Source organism: Esox lucius, chromosome 18, assembly GCF_011004845.1.
Source record: "Esox lucius isolate fEsoLuc1 chromosome 18, fEsoLuc1.pri, whole genome shotgun sequence".
In the NCBI taxonomy this organism is placed as follows: Eukaryota; Metazoa; Chordata; class Actinopteri; order Esociformes; family Esocidae; genus Esox; species Esox lucius.
In genome coordinates, this window is record NC_047586.1 from 16759831 (window position 1) to 16787820 (window position 27990).

Consider the following 27990-nt stretch of genomic DNA (forward strand, 5'->3'; position numbering starts at 1 on the left):
GTCATCTCCAAGCAACTGTTAACTCTCGTGTTGAGCAGAGGGTCAGTGACAGGCTCTGACAAAACCACAAAAAAAAAAAAAAAAAAAAAGAAGCTGCACTTTCAACACATAGGCATACGGAGATGTCGCCATCAATCAGTCCATGTCTCCCTATGGGGAAACGCAGGAAGAGCATTGCAAATCCTTGCTGTGAAACCGCAAATGTCCTTCATGATTGAAACAAGCTCTCAAATGCAATATACACACTAGTCTTTTCTTAAATGGAAAAAAGGATCAAAAAAAGTGGATGCACACAAAAGAAAATATACATTTACAAGTTTTACATTGTGCAGTGCTGTAAATGGACACCATACACATTCTCCCTGTAGTCTCAGTGCTGAGACCTCAGACTTAACTTCCAACGCTCCTCTGGGAAAGGTGACCAAGACAGGAAAAGATGGTAAAAAAAATGTAATAAAAAATAAATTAAAAAAAGTGTCTAGTGCAGGAGGTGGGGCATAGTGATTATGGAAACAGTTCGGACCACGTTAGGGGGGGGTCCAGGTCAAAAAAGAGGAGAGCTGCCAAAAACGAGTTCCTCCTGAAAAGGGTTCGGGGTCACAAGCGGGATTTGGGGGAGAGGTAGAGATTCAGGTTGAGGGGTGGGGGTTGTCTTCACAGGATGTTCATATGGGAATAAGAATGAGATGTTTGATTGGCAGGTGTGACGGACAAATCCTAATCTGGACAGAGGCGTGTGTGCTTTTTTCTCACATAGGGAGACTTGTTACTCCCCTTGATTCTAAAGCCTGTTAGGGACGCCTCAAAAAAGCTCAGCAAACAAAAAATACAGAATGTGGCAAATAAAAGGACCAGCCTGAAAATGGATGCAGTTTTTTTGCATGTGAGAGGGGAGGACATTGCATGAAGAACAAGCTTGAAGGTGTGACCAAGCACAATGGAAGAAAGTTGTAAAGACTGAGAGCAGGTCATGATGTCAACAGGTCTGTTATGACAACAGACAGTAACAAAGTGCCGTAACTTGGTTGATGACAGTGAAGGTTGGTGGTGATTTGCCATCTTGGGCTACAGGGGGCGGTGCTTCCTGGGTCAGAGGTTAGCATGGATGGGCATGGTTTAGTTAGTCATCCATGCACATTGGCAGGTTGACAAAGGTGAACACATTGTACTCAATCATGATGGAGAAACACAGGAAGACAGCGTAGAGGACCAGAGTGTAGATACCCAGCTTCCTGTCCAGCTTCCAGTGGTTGATGTGGATCCCACCCACCTGCAGGGGAACACACAAACACACGACTAAAAGCTGATGGTTGAGCAAGAAGCTGACAACTTTTGTACCTCAGGCTCACACAGCTCAACAAAAAGAAAACCAATCTAACATTGTTCTTGATTTTTTTGTATAACTACAGCAAAACAATCAGCAGAAGAAACAACTCTCCACCCTGGTCTCTGTACAAAATCTGGGAGATGGAGGCCAATGGATGACAGTTTATTGCACTTTTTTCCAAAGACAACTAATAACTTTCACACACAGCAGACTAACACAGAACATCACCATTATCAGAAACTCCAAATGTCCGCATAAACCACTTTCGGATTAAAGTACAGTAAAAGCTGCATGTTATTCTAACCCAGTCTCCTGTCAATGAATAACTCGCATGAAAATAAACAACACTGGCTATATCATAAATTCAAGTAAGATTAAATCTGCCTGGCCGTAGCTTCATGTATTGACGGTCAGTGGCATGGTTTCCGTACAGCCAACGCCACACATGTTACGCTTACCGTTAGACCCACAGAGCCCAGCAACAGCACCACAGAGTAGACCAGTCCTCGGCTGTTGATCATGACCTAGAGAAGATAGGTAACGTCACGAAGATGATTGCAATAACATTACTGTATGTAGTTGGAAAATGGCAACCACAACTCTGGGGAAGTTAACAGGTCGCAATATAGTCTCAAGTGTCGGCCAATCTAGCCGGCAGAACAACACTCTAGAAGTGTGGAGCAAGAGGACAGAGCTAGATTTATAGTCCAGATTGGTCAAGGAGTCAATCATACATTTAACCCCACCCAAATGTGTAATTCCCTCTCCAAAACACAAGTGATTAACACTTGCTTGTCAAGCACTCACAGTCAATATCATTACAGCACATATACTTCCTGACAGATGACTAAACCACAGGTACTTACCGTGGATATTGAGTTACAAAAACAAATTGGGTAAAGCAGAGATCTCAAGGCCCCTCTACTAGGATAACGGCGCCTTATGTTCTAGGATAAAAGGCGCCCGTTTTCCGGGAAGTTGATCTTACCTCAGAGCCGTAGTTCACCGCCATGGTCTGTATGGCCCAGGGAATCCCCAGCCCGACCAGGATATCAAACACATTACTGCCGATGGTGTTGGACACTGCCATGTCGCCCAATCCTAAACACAAACCACTGATGTAGAAGTCCACAATATAAACATATGGAACTCACTTGGAAAAGCATTACGACTGTTGCCAAATACAGACAAACCCCAATCCACCACCTGATGGACAAAAAGCATGCGTGCAACGCCCCTCGATGTCCATCCTAACAAATGAGCGACAGGGAAACGATAGGTGGTAGTCATACCTTGTCTGGCAACGATGAGACTGGCGATGCAGTCGGGTACACTGGTGCCCGCAGCCAGGAAGGTGATCCCCATAATGACGTCCGGGATGCCGAGGGTATAACCGATGACGGTGACCTGCAGCCACACGGACACCACGTCTAAAGAGAGTGAACAGGACGGACCCCCACACCGCCCGAACCGCCGCTTACGCTGCCAGCGCCACACAACCCAGAGACTCACCATCCAGACCATGAAGTAGGAGAAGACGGCTATCCAGACGGTGGAGAGGATGAAGGACAGCATGAAGAACTTCTCCCAGCGAGGCTTGGCACAGTTGGGGATGGTGAAAAACAGGAGCAGCAGAAGGGGCCAGGAGATCAGCCACTTGGACCGGCTGCCAAAGCCAGCTGCAGGACAGAAGGGCCGCCAAAGAAAAAGGTATTACCAGGTATATTTGAAGCCCTTTTTATATTGACTTAAGGGGATTTACAGTAAGCTAGCTCCACAGTCCTGAAGAAAATCTCCTCAGACGAACAAACATTCTATCAGTATTCTGGTCCTGGAAAACTAGGTGAACTGTTAGTGCTTGACTTCTTCTAGCTCAGTACAAACACGGGCCAATTAACTCAACTATTTCAATCGTCAAGCACCAGCAGTACAGTATGCTTTCTGAACACATCAGTGCACATAGTCTGTCAGATCTTTAAGATTCATTGGATCATTCAGGTAAGAGCATGAGTTTGAAGCTGACAGACCAAAACTTGTCATTAAAATATAAAAACAGGAACCACCCAAAGCGATGTCAAGGTTCGTTCTGGATGAACAACACAAACACACAGAACAAACACCTGGGAGGTGAAAGGGGGAGATGGTCTCGTTCTCGGCTTCCTCTTCCGCAGGCTTGTCCTCGGGCACATTGCCATTTTCAATGTCCAACTTGCCCTCCAGCACCTGGGTCTCCACCCCATTGGTCCCTTGGACCAGCTTCTGACGCTACATTAAGGCCCACAGAAAATCAGAATGAGCGTTTGGCAGTGGACCGTGTTTTCTCCCCCCCTTTCGGTTGCTAATGAACACGTCTCAGGTAGGCAGCACAGCAACCGTATTAAATCTATACTATTGACTGCTGCAGCTTAACAAGGAAACGATCCACCACCCAACCCTTTCCTCCAGCCACCACCCAACCGCCCCCCCCCCCCCCGTACCTCAGTGATGATGACTCGACTGGCCATGCGCAGACGCGTCTTGGGTCCAAAATGGCTGGTGATCATGATGCGGAGGCCGGCGTCGGGGAAGCGCAGCTTGGGAGGACTGGCGTGGATCATCTCATCGACCATGACCACAGATCCACGACTGAACGCCTTACTGGGTTTAACTGGAGACGGGTAGACACGCAAGGCCGTCACACCGGGCCTCACAATAAGCAGGGAAATAAGACTGTAGACAAGCAAACACACTGCAATGTATTATGCGCACACGCGCACACAAACCCACACACACTTTGTGAGGCTAAACAGACAGGCACTCTGACATTAGTAGAAATTATGGGAAGACGTGTTGCCGTTAAAAACCACTTAGAATAGGAGGAGTTGCTGATGGAGAGTACAGAGGTTGGATAGGTTACCTTTAATCTGGCGTTAGTCAGCAAAGTAGAATGCAGATTGTGGGACTGTAACCTTCCCCACACTGAAAGGACATCCTCCAACCCAACCCGCGGAAGTAAACCGGGACCATTCAGTGCATGCCAACCTTCGCGTGCACATATCCAACTGAAACCACATGACTAATGATACTGTATGTTGGCGCTCAGGTGTGATTTGAAAAGTAGTAAATTAAATTTGGACAATTAGGTGGTCAAGACTTAAAATGAGTCGGTATAGTAGTGCCCATGATAACTTTAGAAACCTTAAAGGTCCAATACAATGTGGAGTTTTGGTTGAATATTCTAAAGCCTTGATAAGCTGGTGACTTGGGAAGACCATTTAACATCCGTAGTGTAAATTATTGTAAACATAATCCATAAATCTGATCACTTTCAAGCATCCTCAAACATTCAAGGCTTCAACATCCAATTATTTGATTTATAATTCCCTTTTGTTGTCAGTATGGTCATTTTTTCGCCCAACATCCAAATACTACATTAATCTAGTTAGTCAATTAAATAGAAATTCCTAATCAGTATTTGACCCATCATATCTCAAGAATGTTTTACTGAAGTGATAACTGATATTTCAATTGATGAAAACATTGAGTTCTAGATATTCTCTAGGAAAGTATGCGCAGAATTGCATTTTCATACAAGACATCAGTAGGAGGCAAATCTGCCACTAAATGTGCACCAATGTATTTTCCATACCCAGCCTGAAGTGAAATTACTTACAGTGAATTTGTTAGCCTTAGGCATTTCAACACTTTGCTGAAAGCAATCAATAAAAATGGTTTACAGGTATGCCACCACACAACATAAAATGGTATGATGCAGTAAATGATATGCCACTAAAACAGCCCATAATCCAACAGAATTCCTAAAGACAGTGTTTGAATCTCTGAAAAAGGATAAACTCAACCACTAGTATCAAAGCGAGTGCCTTGAACATTCTAGTGGGCTTGTGGCTTGCTAAGGTGGTGTGGATAGTGATTGGTGAATAGCAATTTAGCGGTCAACTTCAACTCCAAGAATTGCATATTTAAAGCCTGTGTGGGGAGGGGTTGGTTGTTTTAATCCTTCAAAACCTTAACCATTTAGAATCAATGCCTGACCTTAACCATCAAAATGTTTAAACCCATAACGCTAACCTCAACAAAAACATTTTATTGCAGAATTGCCTTAGAGCCAAGACACAGCACATCATGGCATCATTTGTAATTCATTAGCCAGGAGGAGTGGTTTCATTTGGAGATCAATTAAAAATTAAAACACATTAAAACTGATTGGTCATTAATTACAGTCAGGCATTTAAGTTAAGCCATGTCCCGTATTGATTTATTTATAAAACAATTACTTCAAAGCTACCCTGTTTGCTAACCAGGTGCGTTTTGTCCACTCACAAAATTGCTTCATCCCAACACTGCACTGTGCAACCACAATTTGATGACAGGAGACATCTATTAGAAGCATTCTCCCACTATTTATTTGCAAACATGCCGGCCCACTTATTAACATAAAAAATATATATTAAAATGATGAAAGAAAAGCACCAGATCAAGGAGAAGAGCAAGGACTACGTGACTTGTGTGTAAAGGTAGGCCTAATTAGCCCATTACATTTTTTGGAATTAGAACAGCCGAAAGAACACTGAATAAATTTCAATCTTAAAAAGTAGTCTAAAAACAGTGAAGCGAAATTGCTTCCATCGACATTAGGCACTGCATGTTGCGGCAGAGTGAGGAAGTTGGACCTTAAAAACAAGCAACGGAAGCAGCATGTAATTTATGAAAATGTATGGATAAACCCAGACTCCAAGTTGATGATATTATTCAAGTTGGGTTTTCCCCTCACTTCTTCTCCGCCCCCCACCCCCCCCCCCCCCCCCACCTTTCTCCTCCCTGCTCCATCTTCAGAGCTGTCGTCAACAACACAGCAAATGTAAATATTTCCAGCACACATGGTTTTCTGCGTTCAACCTCATTCCTAATTTCAGACTTCTGGACTCCACTTAATAAGCCTGATGAGAACTAATGATGCCGCCTGTGGCCTCACAGCCTCATTAATTACACAATGAGGACTTATTCTCCGGCGTTTGAACCAAAACGGACCCAATTTCCCTAACCCTGTCGGGGAAAAAGAGACGCCCGATGGTTCACCTTTGTCTTAGTCAATGCTGGGGTTAGAGAAGAACGGACGAGGATGCGGCAGAGCTAAAAGCCATCAGAGAAGGGTGCGCAGCCTGTCTGATTAGCCCCACCTGCTGCCGTGTTGAGTAAAGCCAATGGGGGGGGGGGGGGGGGGGGGGTCCATCTCAAACACTGCCATCATAAGCATTACCATCCTCCATCTCGCTGCTGGCTGCCGCGTTTCCATTGGCCTGGTTCTTGTCCTTGCACCCTTTCCTCGTGAATAACTTCTGCAGACTCTGGTTAAACCTGTGTGGAAAGGTAAAAACAGATCAAAGGCCCATTCATGAACAGTTAAAAGTGGAACGGTTTTCAGTGGTCTGAATTCCAGGGAAGTGTTTCCTGGCCACTAATTAATAAGCACGCGTCACCTTTATTGAAATAGCTTTTTTATTCAAACACCGGATTTAGGAAATTGGCCCGGAATACAGCAAACATTCTGGAAACCGTTCATGGGTAGAATAATCATGGCAATCAGTCCTGCAACGTCCGGGGAACGCGAAAGTCATTGGATTTTGCATCCTGTGAACGCACACCCATTAGGTTACAGAACGCAGCCTATGGGGAGGCGTTAATGGTATCTGAAATGGTCAGTGAGTCTGCAATTCCGAGTGATGTCATAATGAACCAGAGAAGGGCAGTCTGAGCCAGAGTTTCCTCCAAAAGAGACAGGAGACAAGTGATATTCGGTCAGCCACTGGAAAAGGGGAGAACTAAGAGTAGAAGTGAGCAGCTAGGGGCTCGAGAGATTATTATAACTAGTGATTTGGACGCACAGCCAGAGAGAGAGACAGGGTGATGCGGAGAATCGGGCAGAACTCAAATAAGTACTGTATATAAGCTAACATTAAATGTAAACCCCTTTACTTTCCTTGGTATGACACCAGATGGACTTAGTACTTACTTCATGATGATGATGTATCCACAGTACATGACCACCAAAATCAGACTCTCCCACCTGAGGCAGACACAGGGGAGACACCCATCAAAATCACATCAGAGGTCAAGTAGGCGTTTATTTGCCAATCCCTTTTCCAGGGAGTCAGGGATGAGAGATTATTAACAAAGATCCTGCAGTAATCACATTTAAGGTCCTTGTTCAAAAGTAGAATAATGAATTTTCTACCTGGCCAGTGCTCAGATTTGAACTACACAAGATTTTCCGGTTAGTGGCCTGATGCTCTTAAAGGATTCTTTTCCTCCACCATTCACTTCCTAAATAACCTAAATAAAAATAGGCAAGTCATTTATTAAGAACCAAGCGGCCAGGTTCACTTACCACACTACCTTCCCATCAAAGATGAACTGGAGAAAAGAGAAAAAAAGGCTTTTTTTTTTTAGGTAGTACTCAATCAACTAATCGTTTACAGTCACATACTATAGTAAACATACAATACATTTTACACCCAACTTACCGCAATAAGAGCGAGGATCGACAAGACATAGTAAAATGAATCCCGGAACACAGACCACCAACCCAACATCACAACCTATAGAGACAGGCAAGAGAGTGAGAAACCTGAAATGAAATTCACTACCATCGAACAGGCCAAACTGACAATCCTGGAACATATCTGAACATGGGCCCAGAAATATCCTTTCCAGAGACTTCCGTGGTCAGTTCTTAGCTACCATCTGGAAATGGTTCCCAGTGGGACACTTCTCAGATCACAACTGATCCAGCTGCACTTAACAAGGTTAACATGCGCCTACAGAAAAAACCCTCGGGCATGTCCTCTCAGGGCACACCCATAATGCACCTGTCCGGCGAATATTCCGCACACGCCGATGATGCACAGGATATTGAAGACCGCCGAGCCAACAATTGTCCCCACCCCCACGTCACCATGAGTGATGAAGACACCTGCAGAGGGAGCAGTCAACCACAGTCAGCCGCGACAACCACCATCTGGGGGGGGTGTAGCGTGCTAGAAGTGTTTCAGTACTGGGTGGGGGTGCCAAGTCTTACCAATGATGGAGGCAAAAAGCTCTGGAGCAGAACTCCCAGCTGCCATGAAGGTGGCTCCAGCAACATCCTCACTCAGGTCTAGTTTCTGACAGACAGAGAAGGGAGAGCATACTTTGCCTATTAATACTTGGGACCATTTAGTTCATTTGGTTGTTACACAAATACACACTAATTTTGACCGAGATCATAAATCAGTTCAAGATGTGTAACTTTGACTGTGCATTTACTCTATTTATACTGTCAAATTTGTTTCATGTCTGAATTTGTTAGTTCTAACTTCAAGCACCCATCTGTTTGCATGGATCACTTTTGAAACAGTAAAAAGGGGGTTATTTATTTTAGCATAGTTTGCATTAGAAGACATTTGTAGATAAGCAAAACAGTTTCTGAAGAACTATATAGCATAAGTACAGGTGCTGGTCATAAAATTAGAATATCATCAAAAAGTTGATTGACATTCATTCCACACAGACTGATATATTTCAAGTGTTTATTTATTTTGATGATTATAACTGACAACTGAAAATGTTTAATATTGAAGACACCTGGTGCCACACTAATCAGCTAATTAACTCAAAACACCTGCAAAGGCCTTTAAAATGGTCTCTCAGTCTATTTTTGTAGGCTACACAATCATGGGGAAGACTGCTGACTTGACAGCTGTCCAAAAGACGACCATTGACACATTGCACAAGGAGAGCAAGACGCAAAAGGTAATTGCTAAAGAGGCTGGCTGTTCACAGAGCTCTGTGTCCAAGCACATTAATAGAGAGGCGAAGGGAAGGAAAAGATGTGGTAGAAAAAGTGTACAAGCAATAGGGATAACCGCACCCTGGAGAGGATTGTGAAACAAAACCGATTAATAAATGTGGGGGAGATTCACAAAGAGTGGACAGTAGCTGGAGTCAGTGCTTCAAGAACCACCACGCACAGCCATATGCAAGACATGGTTTTCAGCTGTCGCATTCCTTGTGTCAAGCCACTCTTGAACAAGACACAGCGTCAGAAGCGTCTCGCCTGGGCTAAAGACAAAAAGGACTGTACTGCTGCCGAGTGGTCCAAAGTTATGTTCTGATGAAAGTAAATGTTGCATTTCCTTTGGAAATCAAGGTCACAGAGTCTGGAGGAAGGGAGGAGAGGCACAGAATCCACGTTGCTTGAAGTCCAGTGTAAAGTTTCCACAGTCAGTGATGGTTTGGGGTGCCATGTCATCTGCTGGTGTTGGTCCACTGTGTTTTCTGAGGTCCAAGGTCAACACAGCCGTCTACCAGGAAGTTTCAGAGCACTTCATGCTGCTGACCAACTTTATGGAGATGCAGATTTCATTTTCCAACAGGACTTGGCACATACACACAGTGCCAAAGCTACCAGTACCTGGTTTAAGGACCATGGTATCCCTGTTCTTAATTGGCCAGCAAACTCGCCTGACCTTAACCCTATAGAAAATCTATGGGGTATTGTGAAGAGGAAGATGCGATACGCCAGACCCAACAATGCAGAAGAGCTGAAGGCCACTATCAGACCAACCTGGGCTCTCATAACACCAGAGCAGTGCCACAGACTGATCGACTTCATGCCACGCCGCATTGCTGCAGTAATTCAGGCAAAAGCAGCCCCAACTAAGTGTTGAGTGCTGTACATGCTCATACTTTTCAGTTGGCCAACATTTCAAAAAATCCTTTGTATTGGTCTTAAGTAATATTCAAATTTTCTGAGATACTGAATTTGGGATTTTCATTAGTTGTCAGTTATAATCATCACAATTAAAAGAAATAAACATTTGAAATGCATCAGTCTGTGTGCAATGAATGAATATAATATACAAGTTTCACTTTTTGAATGGAATTACTGATAAATCAACTTTTTGATGATATTCTAATTTTATGACCAGCACCTGTACATGCAGACTGAACACAAGACATTCGTTTCAGACAGTTCAACACTGATATATACAGTGGGGAGAACGTAAGTATTTGATAACCTGCCAAATCGGCAGTGTTTCCCACTTACAAAAGCATGTAGAAGTCTGTCATTTTTATCATTGGTACACTTCAACTGTGAGTGACAGAATCTAAAATCCAGAAAATCACATTGTATGATTTTTAAGTAATGAATTTGCATTTTATTGCATGACATAAGTATTTGATACATCAGAAAAGCAGAACTTAATATTTGGTATAGAAACCTTTGTTTGCAATTACAGAGATCATACGTTTCCTGTAGTTCTTGACCAGGTTTGCACACACTGCAGCAGGAATTTTGGCCCACTCCTCCATACAGACCTTCTCCAGATCCTTCAGCTTTCAGGGCTGTCGCTGGGCAATACAGAATATCAGCTCCCTCCAAAGATTTTCTATTGGGTTCAGGTCTGGAGACTGGCTAGGCCACTCCAGGACCTTGAGATGCTTCTTACGGAGCCACTCAGTTGCTGGCTGTGTGTTTTGGGTCATTGTCATGCTGGAAGACCCAGCCACGACCCATCTTCAATGCTCTTACTGAGAGGAGGTTGTTGGCCAAGATCTCACGATACATGGCCCCATCCATCCTCCCCTCAATACGGTGCAGTCGTCCTGTCCCCTTTGCAGAAAAGCATCCCCAAAGATGGTGTTCTTGGGGTTGTACTCGTCCTTCTTCTACCTCCAAACACGGCGAGTGGAGTTTAGACCAAAAAGCTCTATTTTTGTCTCATCAGACCACATGACCTTCTCCCATTCCTCCTCTGGATCATCCAGATGGTCATTGGCAAACTTCAGACAGGCCTGGACATGCGCTGGCTTGAGCAGGGGGAATTTGGGTGCGCTACAGGATTTTAATCCATGACGGCGTAGTGTGTTACTAATGGTTTTCTTTGAGACTGTGGTCCCAGCTCTCTTCAGGTCATTGACCAGGTCCTGCCATGTAGTTCTGGGCTGATCCTTCACCTTCTTCATGATCATTGATGGCCCACGAGGTGAGATCTTGCATGGAGCCCCAGATTGAGGGAGACTGACCGTCATGTTGAACTTCTTCCATTTTCTAATAATTGCGCCAACAGTTGTTGCCTTCTCACCAAGCTGATTGCCTATTGTCCTGTAGCCCATCCCAGCCTTGTGCAGGTCTACAATTTTATCCCTGATATCCTTACACAGCTCTCTGGTCTTAGCCATTGTGGAGAGGTTGGAGTCTGTTTGATTGAGTGTGTGGACAGGTGTCTTTTATACAGGTAACAAGTTCAAACAGGTGCAGGTAATACAGGTAATGAGTGGAGAACAGGAGGGCTTCTTAAAGAAAAACTAACAGGTCTGTGAGAGCCGGAATTCTTACTGGTTGGTAGATGATCAAATACTTGTGTCATGCAATAAAATGCAAATTAATTATTTTTTTTTATTTTTTTTGTCATTTTAGATTCAGTCTCTCACAGTTGAAGTGTACCTATGATAAAAATGACAGACCTCTACATGCTTTGTAAGTAGGAAAACCTGCAAAATACAAATACTTGTTCTCCCCACTGTAGATAACGCTGGCTGCTGAATTCAATTTCTGATCAATGGGATAATACTATTCAGTCCTTTTTGTGAATGACATATTACGATACACAATCCCTCTTATTTGGCGGCAAGAACGTAATCTACATGTACTAACATCTGGTTTGTTGTAGTTCTCTCATCGAAATCAAAGATTTCATCAAAATCAGAGATACAGCAGTTGTGGGGACAAGTGATAGGCGCCCCCCCTCCCCGTCCTCATGTCTCACCCCTCTGATCACATCGGAGTCATGCAATTTCATTCTCATAGTGTAATGCCACACACAGACTCCAATCGCACTTACAATTGTCACCAATGTCCTTACAACGGTCACTCACCTCACAGATCTTCTCCAGGGACGGCACAAAGTAGTCATCACAGATTATGGCCAGCGCCAGGAACATATAGAGGGCCTGTCGAGAGGAAGGACAGAGAATTCGAAGCGTTTCTTGTTAACCCGCACTTTGTTTGGAAAACAAGGACAGTCACGTGAAGACACTTTGCTGGTCCACACTTTGAAGACAGGCTGTATCAGATTTAGGGTTAGAATGATGAAATGTCAGAAAATAGCTGAATTTATAGGAAACACAGCAGATGTCAAATATTTTCACTAAAGCAGTAACAAAGGAGAATGATAAAGCAAGGCAGCACTATCAACCACTCCCAGATCCACCCCAAACCTGTATTTTTTTTTAAACATATAATCAGACAATTAAGATGCATCAAGAAATATGGTCTAATTTACCCAATTTATCTAAAGAAAAGAGCGAACACTGGTTTACATAGACCAACACCCATGTGATCCTCTGAAATTGAAGCTGATTAGTTAGCTTGGAGCTAGGGGTTGATCCAGGGCAGCTGCCGTCACTTTGAAAATGCTATTAATTGCTTAGACATTCACTGCAGTGCATAATTCCCTCAGCCAGTTCCCATTTCTGCTGTATAGCCAACTGCCATGATCATTGTCACGGCGAAAAACCACAGCAGTTGGCAAGACAGCAGACACAGATCTGGGACCAAGCTATTGTTCTTTCCCTTTGTGTGAGAGAATGAAATGATCCTATTTTTGTACAGCTGACGTGATAGATGTTTAAATTATAGATCAGGACTGACATGTTCCACAGGGGGTGCTGTGCCCTCATCCTTCTACAGGGGGCACTTTAGGACCGCTCTATAATTGGCTCCAATTCCCTGTCTATCTCACAGGTATGTCATGAATAGTGTTCTAGAGGACTGGTCACCCCTCCGAGCCTGGTTCCTCTCTAGGTTTCATCCTAAATTCAGCCCCTTTTAGGGAGTTTTTCCTAGCCACTGTGCTTCAACACTTGTTGTTTGCTCCTTGGGGTTTCAGGCCGGGTGTTTTGTAAAAGCACTCTGTGACAACTGCTGATGTAAAAAAAAAAAAAAAAAAAAAAAATTAGATATATTACACACATTTGATTGATTCATTGTTTTGTTGGCAGACCTGCATCAAAGTCCTTCAGCTGCAGTTGACTTTGAAAATGCCAAGGTTTAGGGTTAAGGTTACATAAGGGTTGGGGTTAAGGTAGGGACAAGCACTCATCGTGGAAAGGTCCTGTCAGAGCATCCAGCCTATTTAAAATGCAAGCTCCGCTCTCAACATTGAGGCAAACAATCACATTAAGTTTGGCCTTAGGGGCAGATCGGTCTCCACAAAAAGATTCATGAAAACACTCCTTTCAAACCGTCCGCTCAACCTTTAAGGCATTACATTAGAATGAATCATGAAAGCTCCCGCTAACATCATACCTATTACATCATTTAAAAAAGTCATAGGGAAAGACCAGGACTGAACACAGAAGGCCGGGGTGGCTGTTTGTGGGGGATGTAAGAAGGGACATGTGCCCCAGATTTGGGTCAAACTGTTGATCAAGCTGAAGAGGCAGAGGTATCAAAGTCCTAATTCAACCCATAGCCCCTACGCCAAAACATCTTTCACCCTTATTTTGCCAGGTACGACAGAAAAGTTCTAATTTTCAGCAACGACATTGAAGAAATTAGGATTAACTGCCTTGCTCAAGGTCAGTACAGACTTGTCATCTTGCCGGCTTAGGGATTTCACCTACAGTAGCTTTACAAACTTCCAGTTACTGGTCAGGTGCTAACCACTAGGCTACCATGTCTGTTAAAGTACTCCCATGGGATATGACATCTTGTGTGAAATACATATTTAAATATAATGATGTTTCAGCTCTCAAATCATCCACTCCAACAAACACTGACCCACAGCTTCATAAATGGTGACAGAAGCAATCAAAGAGCTCTCTCACCGCCACGACGTGCAGCAGGACAGCCCCACTCTGCCGCTCGTCGTTGGTGAAAACATCTTCAGGGAATTCCTTGATAGCTGAGAACAGAAAAAAAATAAAAATGAACCACATCATGGCATGTGACCGTTTTCCCAGGGTGCCCTGGTGAACACCCGCAGAATGATTTCACCTTGAGGTACCGTGTCGTAGCGTGCCTGACAAAAAGGTTGTTAAAACTTTTAAACCTCATGACTTCATTTGTATTCCATCTGCACTGTGTCAGAGGACCCATCATCTTCCTCCCCTAAAATAAAGAATGAGGTAATACTTTTAAGTAGTGAGGAAAGGTTTGGGTACAATACAATAAACTTGTGTTCCGCTGCAAACCACTTTTTCCACAGTGATCTCTACTTAAGGGCTCGTAAAGTGTCAGGAATGTAGGTGACAGATGGCACCAATTCATCATCATTTTAAAACCTATCCAGGTCACACGCTGGCTAGTCCTGGTAAAACCCTATTTTGAATGAACTAACCAGGGCCTGATATGGATACGACCATTTTGGCAACCAATCACGGTTATTTGAAAGCAGAGCTGGCAGTCAAAACCTGCTACCATTTAAGACAGGCCTGTATAACATCCACAAGTCCATCTGTCCTGCCTCTGTCAGTCCGATGCGACCAGTATTTCAACATCTGGCCAATGACAGCTGTAAAACCAGAAGTGACTTCGACCACAGTGACACTCAGCTTTTTCTATCACAAATAGTGACCCCACAAACAGTGACCCCTGGCCCTACTGACCCCTCACCCCTACTGGCACATGTATTGACCCCACCATCCAACACACACACACACACACACACACACACACACACACACACACACACACACACACACACACACACACACACAGAGAAAAAAGCATTTTCTACTCTGCTCAATACCCCAGACAGACAATTACAATGACAGCTGTGTATAATCGTGTTCAGGCTACTAGAACACCATTTAACAATAACGGAACTGCTTTCTTTTCGCAAAAAAAAAAAAAACAGATCGACCATCATTCTCCACACATTTGGCATTGAAGACAAAGCTTAAAGGAATCAAGTACACAACCCACGATCAACCTCCATGATCAAACTTGGCAGTGTGCTTTAACCCGCTGAAGTCTACAGGCCACATTTTGTCCCTCCTTGTCTGACACGACTTACCAGCACTGAAGTTTTGTGAATCAATCAATAATTTAAAGGGCTCTACTCGACATCGTTCTCCCGCTCTGTAGTCAGCGGCCCAATCCCTCAGAGCCCACGACACAATCAGCCCCGGCTGCACACGATGTCAACGGGTTCGATGGCAAAGGTATTTAGAGGTCGGACACTGGAGCCAGGGCACATTTGGGCGAGGCCGTTAGCAGCCGCCCTCTAGAGCGCGCCGCGGCGTAAACGGCCGACTAGACACCGTGCGCACGCGGTTTGCCCGGTGTCCCTCCCCGCGGAGGTCAGTCGGGACGTGAACATGCTCCAACAGCTGTTTCCCCACACGGAACAGGGAGATTGCCGGGTTACCGCTACAGCAGGCAGGGCAACGCTTGGCACGAGCAGAAGCAAACGCTCGGAGGGAGCGTGCTGCTTGATTAAATGACGCAGCCGAACCTGGCCTAAGAATAGCATCCTGCATATACGGACCAGCTAGATGAACACCCTTCAAAAGGACCAAGGTGTTAGGCAGTATGCTCGCTTCAAGCCAAATGTCTCCACTGTTATTTGGGAGTTTTTCCATCAGTGTAGGTTGGAAAAGGCAGCCTATTTGACCAGTGGGCGGAAGGACGATTATCAGAGTCCACGGTATATCTGCAGCTATTGCTGCATTCTGAGCCTTATTGCAGTTTGCCCATGAAACAATGAGTCTATGTGGAAACCTTATGGGATAGCTCTGTGAGTGGGCTATGTTTTAATTCAGCTTCAAAAATGAGTCAACCTTAAAATAGCTTTAGCCTAATGTTCTTATTGGATCAGAATGAAATTTTTTGAACATCAGAACACAGGCTTTCACCGCCCAGCCATTCATAAGACGTCTCTGGGTAGCAGCTGAAGAGGGTTTGGTCTGATTATGTCTACCAAAATAATCCAACTTAAACACATACAGGCTACTAGGCCCAGAACACACTGGATTTGTAAAACTGATGAAGCAGTTGACACAAACATCGTACTGACATCGTATGACACAGTTTGGCCTTAAATGTTTAGAAAGTCTGTGTGTTGCGTTTCTCAGAAAAGCCTGTGTTTTATTTAGTCATGATTCTGATGTTGCCCCTGAGCTGTAAGATTGAGTATGTACAGGGCACTTGTCCAAAGTCCAACTAAGGCAATAAGAATCCATTTCGGCTGGCAGACGAATCTGTGTTTTGACGATCACAAAGTGGTCTACTAAAACAGAAACAATCCTATTGAAATGCAATGGTTAACTACTATCATGTGACCCTAGTCCACGTTACTTTTTCTTCCAACCATCGAAACAATGCACTGTCCCACTGAAGCAAAGCTGTCTGACAAAAAAAATAAATGTATGACCCTTTGAAGGGCCAATTAGCATACAAATTAATATGTAAAATAAATGCAGGGAGGTTTATTTCCTGATTATGACCCCTTAAAATGGCCAATCAGTAAGTTCTAGAGTACTACAAAAATAAAATCTGTTTTGATCAAGTTTCTCTCAACATCAGTTGGCATCCATCTGCAATAAAAAGTGTGGCATAAACAAGCAAAATACATTCTTATACCAAGTGGAAACATCCTGTGCTTAGAGGAGCCGATGAAAAGGATGGCAGCAGAATAACCTTGTTCTGTTGTGTTTGCTTAGATTGTTTATTTGGGATTTCTTTAACAGGGATAGCAGAGAGAGAGAGAAAAAAAACAGTCATCTACAGAGGCTAAGCTACACATCTATAAATAAACCACTGGATTCTCTATTGGACACCCGACTAGTGGTGGCTGCTTATGCAAGAAATTGCAAAACACACACACACACACACACACACACACACACGTAATCACTAAGTCAACAGAACCCAAGCAAAGGATGTGTTGGTGGGTTTACAACAAGTCTCACAGTGCTAGCATAACCACTTGGTCATTAGGGAATCCCATGTTCCAGTCTTTACCACTTTCTTTTTGAAAGAAACACAGAGGAAGTACAGTTTACATGTAGACAAGCCAAACAGGTCTCTCTGCCCTGTAGTTGCACTCAAGTCTTGTTTTACTGGCAGAACATCAAACTCATCTACAGGCCTGGCCTGTTAGATCCTGTACAACACAACAGTCTTGAAATTAGGCCTGTGATAAGTAATTAGGACTCCCAACCACCCCCACCCCACCCCACCCCATACTCACCCACGCAGTTGTTTTACTATACTTACTGAAACCTAAACTACTAACATGTAAACCAGTGGCTACACAAAGGAATTTGGCCAGTCCTCTCAAATCTTATTTTTAAATGATACCAACACGTGTGCAATAAGGGATGGGTGAAGATGGGTGAGGATCCCCTAAAAAAATACAAGCGGTATGTGACAAGTGATTACAATGAGCACTGTGCAGGTCAGTCAGAAAAACACCCAGAATATCATCAAGTGTAAAGCTTGTAAATATTGGAACAGTCCATAACTTGTGGTAGAAAAGAAAGGACGACAGATTAATCTTTGTCTCCCGCAGGTACAGGTGCACTTCCAAAAATTTGAATATCGGGGTGATCTTCATTTTTTCCCCATAATTCAAAGCAGAAAGTGACACCTTCATATATTCTAGATTCATCACACAAAGTGAAACATTTCAAGACTTCTTTGTTCCAGTCTTGATGATTCTGGCTTACAGCTCAAGGAAATCAAAAATCCAGTATCTCAAAATACTAGAATAAAAAAGATAATACAGAAATGTTGACCTGAGAAGAGCTCCAATCTGCTAATTATGGAGCTCTTGAATTATGAAGGTGTCACTTTGATTTTAATTATGGGGGATTATTTTTTTTTTTTAGATACACCGGTATATTAAACCCGTTCTCTTATGTATTTTTTAATATTAAAAATGCATTTCGGATCCCGGGAGCCCCTTCGAGGCACCATTGGAACCCCTCGGTCTCAGGCAATACCTACCATGTCCACATTCACCAACCTACTTCACAGGAGATTTGGAAACAATTACAGTAATGCAGTTGTTTTAACCTGGTGGGCCTTTCAAATATCTGTTCACTTACCAGCCATATTAAAAACACACCACACTAACGACGCGGCACAATTTAATGCAATTAGTGTAATCTGTTAATCTGACAGTCAGATGTATGCAGAGGCCCTTATGTAATGGAGTCTCCGTGTCAGGGTCCGGCTGTCTGTCCCAGACCCACGTCAAACAGATACGGCACTCTCATCACCCTGCCAGCCTTTTCTACACACACCCCTCACCCTGAAAGACAAGAAATGACACTTGACACTCACGCCGCACGATGGGTAAAAATAAATAAAACACACACAGCTAAATATTATATTCAAGTCGGACAATACAAACAGTGAAAAGTAACCGATCACGACGCGATGACTCATTGTCTGACTACATCTAACCAATGACTAATTCGCGTTGACGCGCGCACTGTATCAGAAGCCCGCACACACTGAGAAAATGACGTAGTCAACGGGGGGGGCCTACGTCACATGTTCGGGCCGGACTTCCAGAATACGTTGCCATGGCGCCCAGCCAACAGTGCAAATCGGCCAGTTGGCATGTGGCATTTGACGTACCAGTCAAGCTGTGCCTTCCCTTCAAGTTCCAACCTTCCCTCGTTTCCCCAACACATGGCTAGGTAAACCCCATACAAACACACACACATGAACGCACGCGCACACACTTCACATGGTTATGTAAAAACACGCACAGTGAATGACGACCGTACCTCCCAGGGGGCTGTTGGGATACTTCCCCATCACGAGCGATCACAGGGGCAAGTGGCAGAGGGGGCTGTTTCAAGCGGAGGGAGGGGGAGCGGACTTGTTGGACCAGAAGCTGGTTCAGTAAGCTAAAGGGGCCACTGCAACGTAACGTATGAATTCAGCTGTGCAACGAGGCAACGAGCAAAACAAGTGCCCGGGAAAAGCGATGACGCCATGGCAATGCAACAGAGTAGACACATTTGACTGTAGAGACACACTGTGAACCTTACGGGTGTGGTGTATTCATGCAGTTAGGGGAGCACCTAATGCACAGCTGAATTGTTCCAAACACCTGATTGGGGTAAAAGCCATAAACACATGAATAATCTAGTGTTGAGTCAAACCTCAAAGGGGACGGCTTGTCAAGGGGACTGTTATAAATATCCATGAGTCCAATGCCAACATGTTAGACCACCAGAGTGGGAACCAGGGGGCAGGAATCAGAGGGGGGGGATCATGCTGCTTATTTTTTTTAATAACACATTTCTAAATGGAGAGCATTTTTTTCACCACACCAATGCAAAGTGAAGAAATCCATCATTCATCTCAAAGCCATCTGAAAATTAGTAATAAGGCTGAGTTACTACAGTTGAAAATATTAAACACCTTGGCAATATTATGAACTTAAAAATACATTGTTTTGAGTAGGCTAGATTTAGAGAAGGATTGGAGGCATGTTCTCAACCCAGTCAGAGGGACCTTTTCTATTATCCCAGACACTGACAAGTAGCAGCAACTTTAGCCCCTGAATTGAAAGACCACAAAGGTTGGGAAAACAATATGTAGGCAACCAAAATTCACCCAAGTACTTCAAGAACCAGTTCATTTTTATTTCAGACAAATTCCAAAACAGTAACGGGCCTACTGTAGTAATTAATAGGTATGCGTGTGATATTGATCATGTTGATTTCAATTGGGGGGGTGGGGGGGCATGTTCCCACATGTTGAAACAGGGGTTCGGGACCACTGCCTCAGGGTGTGCATCATTAAAAACACTTTGCATCAGCAAATGGAAAGAAGCATTCCAGAGCCCTTCTGGTTCTACCAACCAGGCACGTGCACAGGTAAGGCCCAACCTGCACTGAGCACGTGCTCCCTTGCCATCTAGTGCCCTTTCCAGATGACATGTGCCCATCCGCCTCGGTGGCGCGCATCAGACTTAGCACATGCCCCTCACAGAAGGTCCGTGCATGGTCGTGCTACCAACCAACACGTTGAAATAGCTTTCCAGACAAACATGAGCGTCTGCTTATGTTATTCCTTAGCAAACTCCTCCTTCTGGTGTTTGCCCAAAGTTGCCCAACTCTGGTGACTCGCCAGAGAGCGTGGGTAAGCAGGGTGGAGCGCGGGCTGCATACACCGTCCAAGGTCCCTCGTCACCACCCGTTAGCGCTCTACACCAGCCTGGCCCGGGCACTCGCAGGCCACGTCAATCCAGACAAGTACCCCAACGCTACAGCCTCTTAATTCACCACACACCGTTTCAGCCGCCACTCCTTCACAGACTCACGGATACATACACAAACGCCTTCAGACAGAGCAGCACATCAGCTCTGAGGGAGGCGTGACACGACTCTCGTGTCGCCCCACGACGCCCGTGGAACGCCACCCGCCCAACCCCAACGTTGGTTCCCCTCCCGCAGGTTAGTGTGATCCACCGGTATCTTAAGCCACTGTAATCAGAAACCCGCTGAGGGATTATTAAATGCAAGCCACAAAACCTTTGCTTTATTGTTCAGTTGAACGTTGCTTTTCAGCATTAGTTCTTATACCATAACCATATTATGGCCAATGTATTACTCCTACGAAATAACCTCACACTAACTCTCCCCCCTACACCACTGCGGTTTCCTGTCGACACTTTAATTTCTGAAGAAGCACATTTAATTACGCGCCTGTAACTTAGTTCAATTTGAAAAGCTGTTACCAGCACCTGGTAATAGGCAGGACTACGTCAAGAAAATGGTTATACCAGAACTACAGTTCCCAAAGCACAATTGGGACAGTCAAAGGGGAAGAATCCTCAAAACACACAATCAAATATGCATGAAGAAAAAAATAAAATAATAAAAAAGTGAGTTTTTAAAACAATACTGAAGCACTTAGAGCATGTAATCTTGTGAAACTTTTGCATGTTTTTTGATTCTTTAATAACTTCAGTATTTGTAGGTAAAATTGCCCTACTGAACATTAGGACCTACGGTGAAGCCAGAAAATCTAATTTTCTATTGAGCAAGGAGATGTGGAGGAGAGAGTAGACCAAAGCAGACAGGAGGTAACCTATTTACCCATTAAACCCACCCATTACAATATACTAGTATATTTACCGACTCTTTTAGATGCACTGCATCCTCTGCATCAAAAAGCTCGGATAATAATCACCCCCATCAATCCCTCCTTCCATTCTGTTCCAAGGTCCAAGGAGAGCAGTAGCCTCGGACCGAGGCATTGGCGCTGGGTGGTCCACTCAGACACACAAAAACACTCTTAAATGAGCAGTTGGTAGCCATGTTAGATTAAAGACGTATTGTCTACCGGGTATAAAACAAAGAAAGAAAAGGTACAAAACAAAGAGAAGGAGGATTTCCAGCACAAAATCGGGTGTCAACTGTCACTTATCTCAAAAAGACCAGCTGGCATTTAAATAAATGATAATGCTCAAATGTCCAAATCCAATATACTTAAGAAAGATCTGCTAAAATTACAGACTGGGAAATATTAGTTCATTTTAATAGTTGAAAATGTTATTGTCAAAGTGGCAACTTAAATTCTATCCATGAAGGCTTTGATTGAAGGAGACAGTCCCACACTTAACACTGAAGAAACATCCTCTCTTTTGCTCTCTGAGGCAGGCACGCTCAATCTCCACTTGGCCAGACACGTCACAATGGAGCAATAAACAGCAGGCAGTATTAACTTCTAAAGAGTCTGTCGCCAGTGTCACCCAAGTGTTTAAGGGACAGCTTCCCAGGAAAACCCTGTGACAGATTTAGACATCGTAATGTCACAAAAATTATTCAGTGGAACCGAAGCTCTGGCCTACTCTAACAAACTAAATCCATTTAACATGACGTATAGCTGTCGCTACCTGTGCACCCTTAAAGAATTAATGGACAGCCCAGCATTCATCACGATATATCAAGCCAGATGGGGAATGGCCTTTCAGGAGTACCAGCAGTTTGTTCAGCATACTACAAAAAAAAAAAAAAAACATCTAATCATAGACAGGACTGTGTTGCTAACCATAAGTGCACCAACATTACTCTAAAATAATCAATAACAGGCCTTAGAATAGGCCTTTCAGCATGTGCATAGCAAAGCAACTGATTGGAATGGATTCAAAAGGGAGCTGCCTCAACAGACTGCAGGTCATCAGACCAGAAGCAATCCTGGATTGACCTTTAACCTGGAACACCTGTGAAATTGAATAGTGCAGAGATTTAACACGTATCTGTTACTCTTTGGGGTTTTGGCTGGATCGCTGTAAAACATAGTGGTAGATGCAGACATGAAACAGGCTGCAAGTTACTGACGATGATACAGGATTCGACTGATGACGAGCAAACTGTGGCCGTGTCTGATAGGTCTCTGTGGCGACTGGAGTGTACCTGGCTCTGTGCAGTTCCTCGACTCAGTCTCATTGTCAGGTTCATGTGCCATGAGCCTCCTTCCCCAGTGTTCATGCTTCTCGTGTCCAACCTTTAAGACAATTCCATGGCCTGAAAAAAAAAAAAAAAAAAAAAGACATTGTTGCTTATCCAAAGCCATAGACAGGTTACATAAGAGTCTGAGTTACAATGAAACAGTTATCAGGGGAATGGGGATATTCACGAGTTATCGAATGTATAAAGGAAATAGGGGCTAAAAATACTGATGCATTCATAAATAAGATGGAACAATCAAAACAATTGACATGCAAGGAGACTCTACCATAAACAACCTTAAATATTTGCAATGCAGGATCAAGCAGATTTCATTACAATTAATTTCCCCTTTTCAGGTTTTTAATATTAAAACGGGTTCAAGGGGAATTAATTCAAAATGAGCAATGTTTAATTCCTGACTACTGGATGCAAATCCCCCATCCACCCAGCCAACTAACAACACTTGTGGGTTATATTCAGTCATTTTTACTCAGGGGCTTTTGAATTGGATTTTAATGAGAATAGAACCCAGACATGAAAACGCTCAGTGTTGGATGACAGATTATATGCTCACTAATTTTGACCAACAACAGAGAAGGGTTAGTGTCCAGACTGACTGATCTTTGCCTTGGGATATAGATTTTTGGTCAAGTCACAGTCAAGAACAGCACAACCAGACTCTTTGAAGTAAGACAATTAGGATGCCTTACGGTGTCTGAAACCCTATAGGAGATCAACTGTAAGCCTCCGGAGAAAAGCATGGAGACACAAAGAGATCTTGCAATTTGTCTCAATCAGCTGGAAGGGGAGTTGAATCAGGGACACCCATCAATCTTTGATCCCACCATGTGCCACAAGCAGCTCCCACACAAACATGGCTCCTCATTCTACTGGACAGTGTTGAGATGTCCCGCACCTCCCAAACTCTCTACAGCACAAATGCCTACCAGAGCCAGAGCTGGCCCCAGCTCTCTAACCACCCGCAGTAAGGCCCCCTGTACTGTATTGTCCATGTCAAGAGAGACGTACACCTGTTCCCATCAGAAGGTGGATAGAGAGAAATGGCAGTTTCTCACCCTCTCGACAGAACAGAGACATAACCCATTCACAGCTCATTCCTCAATTTCTCATCCATCTGGGCCCCATTCAGTCGACACCAGGTGGGTCTCTGGGATCAAACACATGGTACAACTCCGGTGATTTGATGGTCAACACTGGGACACTACGGTGGGCATTCACATGGCACCCCCCCCCACCACCAACCTTAAAATGGCTGTTAACACACCACACCCTCTCAAACAGATAATCACATCACAATGCAGAGGTCATGCAACCTTAATTAGATGCTGACCATGAAGCTTCTATTTTAGAGCCCGCCTATGAGATTTACGCCAAGCGGGTCCGTATGATATCATTCTAGGATAATCCTTTAAGCCTCTTGTTGTTTTTAATGTAATTAATAAAACCTCCAATATATACATGTGGGTTGACATAGGTCAACATGCCACGATGTGGCTATTTATTCTAGGTTTGGGAGCTCAGGGGTGAGTGGACGCAGATGGACGTCAGATGGAATATTTTCAACTATTGGGCAGAAGGGGACGAAGGTCAGGGTAAAAGCACTGAGGAGTAATCAAATGGTCTCCTCCACTCCGGCATCCCATGATAATCACAGACAGCAAATCCTGTAGGTACACTTCCTCTGAACACAAATGTCAGGTGCATATTCATTTCAAAATTGGAGGATTAAAGCCTAAGACTTTTGTTGTTCCTGCCGTACGACGGCAAACTCTGATGACGTAGGCCCAGGTGTTCGAACGCAGTTGGCACACAGTGGCCTCATTACGAGAACGAGAACCAGTTGTAGTAGATGAACTACTTTTTTTTTAAAGGCTGAATATTTCGTAAACAAACAAAAATAAAGCCATGGCACTACACAGGGCTCACATAGGTGTATGGTCAGCATGTGATTACTGAAGTGTTTTGCAGTAATTGACCCTTGCAGAATGTCACTTTTAAAAGCGCCAAGCTCATTTAATGGCTTGACCCAGTCATGAAACAATCTATTTGTTTTTCTCAGAACACAGACAGGGTCTGTGGTTATCAACAGGAATTGTCAGTCATGAATAGTGTTGTGCTTGAAGCTAATTTACAAGGCTTCTTGTGATTAAATCATACTAATGAGTGGGCATATTTTTCTGCAGGCATGTAAATGTTCACACCACTTGTCCCTGAAATTAGTGTTATGACATGTTACATGGGGGTTATATGACGTGTCTTTTGGTTGTGGAGCTTTGGAACACGCCTGCACACACCCCTGACAGGTATAAGGTTTACACACAGTACACTACCGAGAACCTGTGAACAATGTATTAGGCAGTGTCACACTCCTTCATGTTAAAGGCTATGTCCTAAAATTTGTATATATTATTTGACCACTGACTAATCGTGTCTGTCCAACCTCATGCGGAACCAAAGAGTATGATGCTGAAGAGTGATTAAGGTGATCCAGTGTGCAATGGTGCGTGAAGCCCCGGGCGAGACGTGATGATGCCAGCATTACCACAAGCCTATACGCTCATTCCCTTTCTCAAACACTGAGTTACTGACTATAACCCAGGCTGGTTGTTCTCGCGCCAGGCAATGGCTTCTTTTGCCGTAGGATGACAACGCTTAAACATAATCTCGAACAATAGCCTACGCTAAAACATTGTTAGATTACATGAGACATCTGAGATAATGTAGCCACCACGGTTGTCGAGGGGTTTGGGCCACTGTGCGCGCTTCTCAAATTAGAAACGTGTGGTTGGCAACGCGCACACTGCGGCATACAGACAGAACGAAGCGTACCCGGAACACGAGGAAAAATACGATACCGATAAGGCATCGTCACAATTAACAGGTAGTCTACATCGGAGTTGTCATGAGAGGGACCGGTCAGAATGACGAGTGAAACAGGCACTGAACAGGCTGCAGGCACTGCGTCGACATTGAGACTAAATGCAGAGTTTCCCTCAATAAAACCTATAGACACTGGTATAAACCATCGCATAGCTACGCATTTTGCAGTGAATAATTAAGAGGAATAATCCTGTACCATAGGCCTATCAGTGGTTCTATCTTATCTAGCCATCGGATCAATGAAGGAATATCTCTGGAAATGCTGTGAAAAGCGCACCATAAATCTTTCTAACTAATTCCTCGCATGTCCTTAAAAATGTATTTTTATGAGTGGTTATAGGCAAATTTCAATAGACTGTACACTAAATGTATAGCTGCTTAGAGGGTGCACGATTACACTGCAGAATTCTCAGCTTCTGCACGTCTTCTATGCCCAGCGTTTCTCAGTTTGCCCCGCTTACACTCACCTGTCTTTGTAAGCAGTGTTGACATGCTCCATGCCATGAGAAGGACACTGCAGAGAAAACACACTTGCACGAAAAGCATCTCTCTCCTCTTGCGAACTTTGAAAATCTTTGAGATTATACTCTTTTTTGAGAACCTCCTTTTCCCGTCCTGGTCCATGGCTGCAGCTTGGCCAAACGGCGACTTTTCGTCCTTGCCTCACTGCGGACCGGATACACCGAAGGAAATACCAGTTTTCGCGCTTTTCACACAGAACAGACCGGGGACGCGGTCCTCATTTCAAGAGACCAGGGCTCAGATGGGAAGTAGTGGAGCGGACAGTTTGCATGTGCCGCCGAGACAATGCTGTTCAGCTGTTGGATTGCTGGAACAGCGCGTGCATATTCCGCGCACAACAGGCAATGACAGGGCGGGCAATTCCGATGGTTTCCAATCAATTCAGTATTTCTGTCGTAAATCCCAGATTCTGCCCTCTATATGTCAGCAAATATGATTACATGCCAGTTAATACTCATTATATTCCAGGTTGGCTTCAAATTCAATTTGAAAACGTTCTAGACTACTGAACGTTAATGAAAATACTCACTTAAGCTATGATTACGGAACAACCTCCACGTATTAATTAACCAATCCGACCGACTCAAGGTTACAGCCTAATTGTTACATTCCGACGGCAATTGTCACCTGGGTCGGATGCCTTCCCCTCCCCTAAAATTACTAGTAAAATAGAAGCGTTGCGAGGATGAGACAATCAACTCTGTAGCTCCAGGTGCAGTCTTCTTGTATAGTCTTTGGTCCATATGATATAACACCTCGCTGCATTCCGCCAACTGCAACTTTTCCTAGGGTGTCATGCGCGGACACGTGGTAGTTTGTAGCAATAGATCATTTTATCGTACAGAACTCGTTTACAACTGAACTAAAACCACCGGAACCCCTTTGAAAATCCTGGCATCGGCGCATCGACCGAACACTCTAAACTACACATTATTTTCCTTCTCCACAATAACAGCAGATTGCCACAGATGCCAAATATAGGTTTTGATGATCACCCAGAAAGCGAGGCAAACCCCATCCTATAAAAGAGGAAGCCGGACTAGCGCTGCTGTGATGCAGTATTCGAGACACCCAATGCAATATCGGTCTGCATCTTTCTTAAGCATCTTCCATTTGAAAACGGACTGACTGGCTCTAGCCAATAGTATATCCAGTTTGATATTCTGGAATTTGATGCGAGACCATAGGTCCGAGGTAAAACGTCTTGTTTGTTTCCTCCCTTTCATTTAACAAACCTAAACTTTCGTATAGATTAGTGGTTCTCAATCATGGTCCTGGGGACCCAGAGCGCCCTGCGGGGGGGGGGGGGGGGGGGGGGTATATGTATGTATTTTTGTTTCATCACAATACCAGAGATTTTTAAATGTAATTGCTTATAGTAAACGGTTACATATGAAATTATCTATACAGCATGGTCAAGCAAGTACATTTATTTGATACTAGGAATACTAAGCTTAAAGTATAGTTTACTTAAATCTCCTAGTCTAATATAGTGACAACAACTGAAAATCGCTACCTAAAGCGATTTGATCCAGTCAGTGTACAAATGTATATTTAGATCCACGATCAGCTACAGACTTAACTATATAACTGGCACAAATGTCCTCAAACTGCGGTTAAATCTGAAAAATGTCTGAACATGTTTTTTTTTTTTTAAAGGCAATCAGCTGTGTGAGTGCGTGTGCATGTGTGTGCATGTGTCATGCATGTACGAGTGGAAAGCCAATACCATCCTCATCATATTGACAACTTCCTAAAATATGAGTCTTTCA

General features: G+C 43.9%; 1 protein-coding gene across 2 annotated transcripts; it reads right to left on the bottom strand.

Moving 5' to 3' along the window:
• On the bottom strand, positions 1-27310 carry slc24a4b (solute carrier family 24 member 4b). 2 transcript variants are annotated; one of them, XM_010882253.5, is made up of 17 exons: positions 26164-27310; positions 22760-22870; positions 14198-14274; positions 12245-12319; positions 8403-8487; positions 8194-8297; positions 7849-7923; positions 7713-7738; positions 7338-7391; positions 6585-6682; positions 3805-3974; positions 3448-3592; positions 2840-3006; positions 2620-2734; positions 2316-2428; positions 1786-1851; positions 1-1270 (listed from the first exon to the last, which is right to left on the bottom strand). In XM_010882253.5, exons 1-17 carry the CDS (start codon positions 26318-26320, stop codon positions 1121-1123), a joined length of 1788 nt encoding a protein of 595 aa, XP_010880555.1. In that variant the 5' UTR covers positions 26321-27310; the 3' UTR covers positions 1-1120. The 2 variants fall into 2 exon arrangements, with proteins under 2 accessions (XP_010880555.1, XP_019912059.1); XM_020056500.3 differs by lacking the exon at positions 14198-14274 and having other exon boundaries at positions 26164-26275.
• Between the last annotated feature and the right edge of the window lie 680 nt (positions 27311-27990).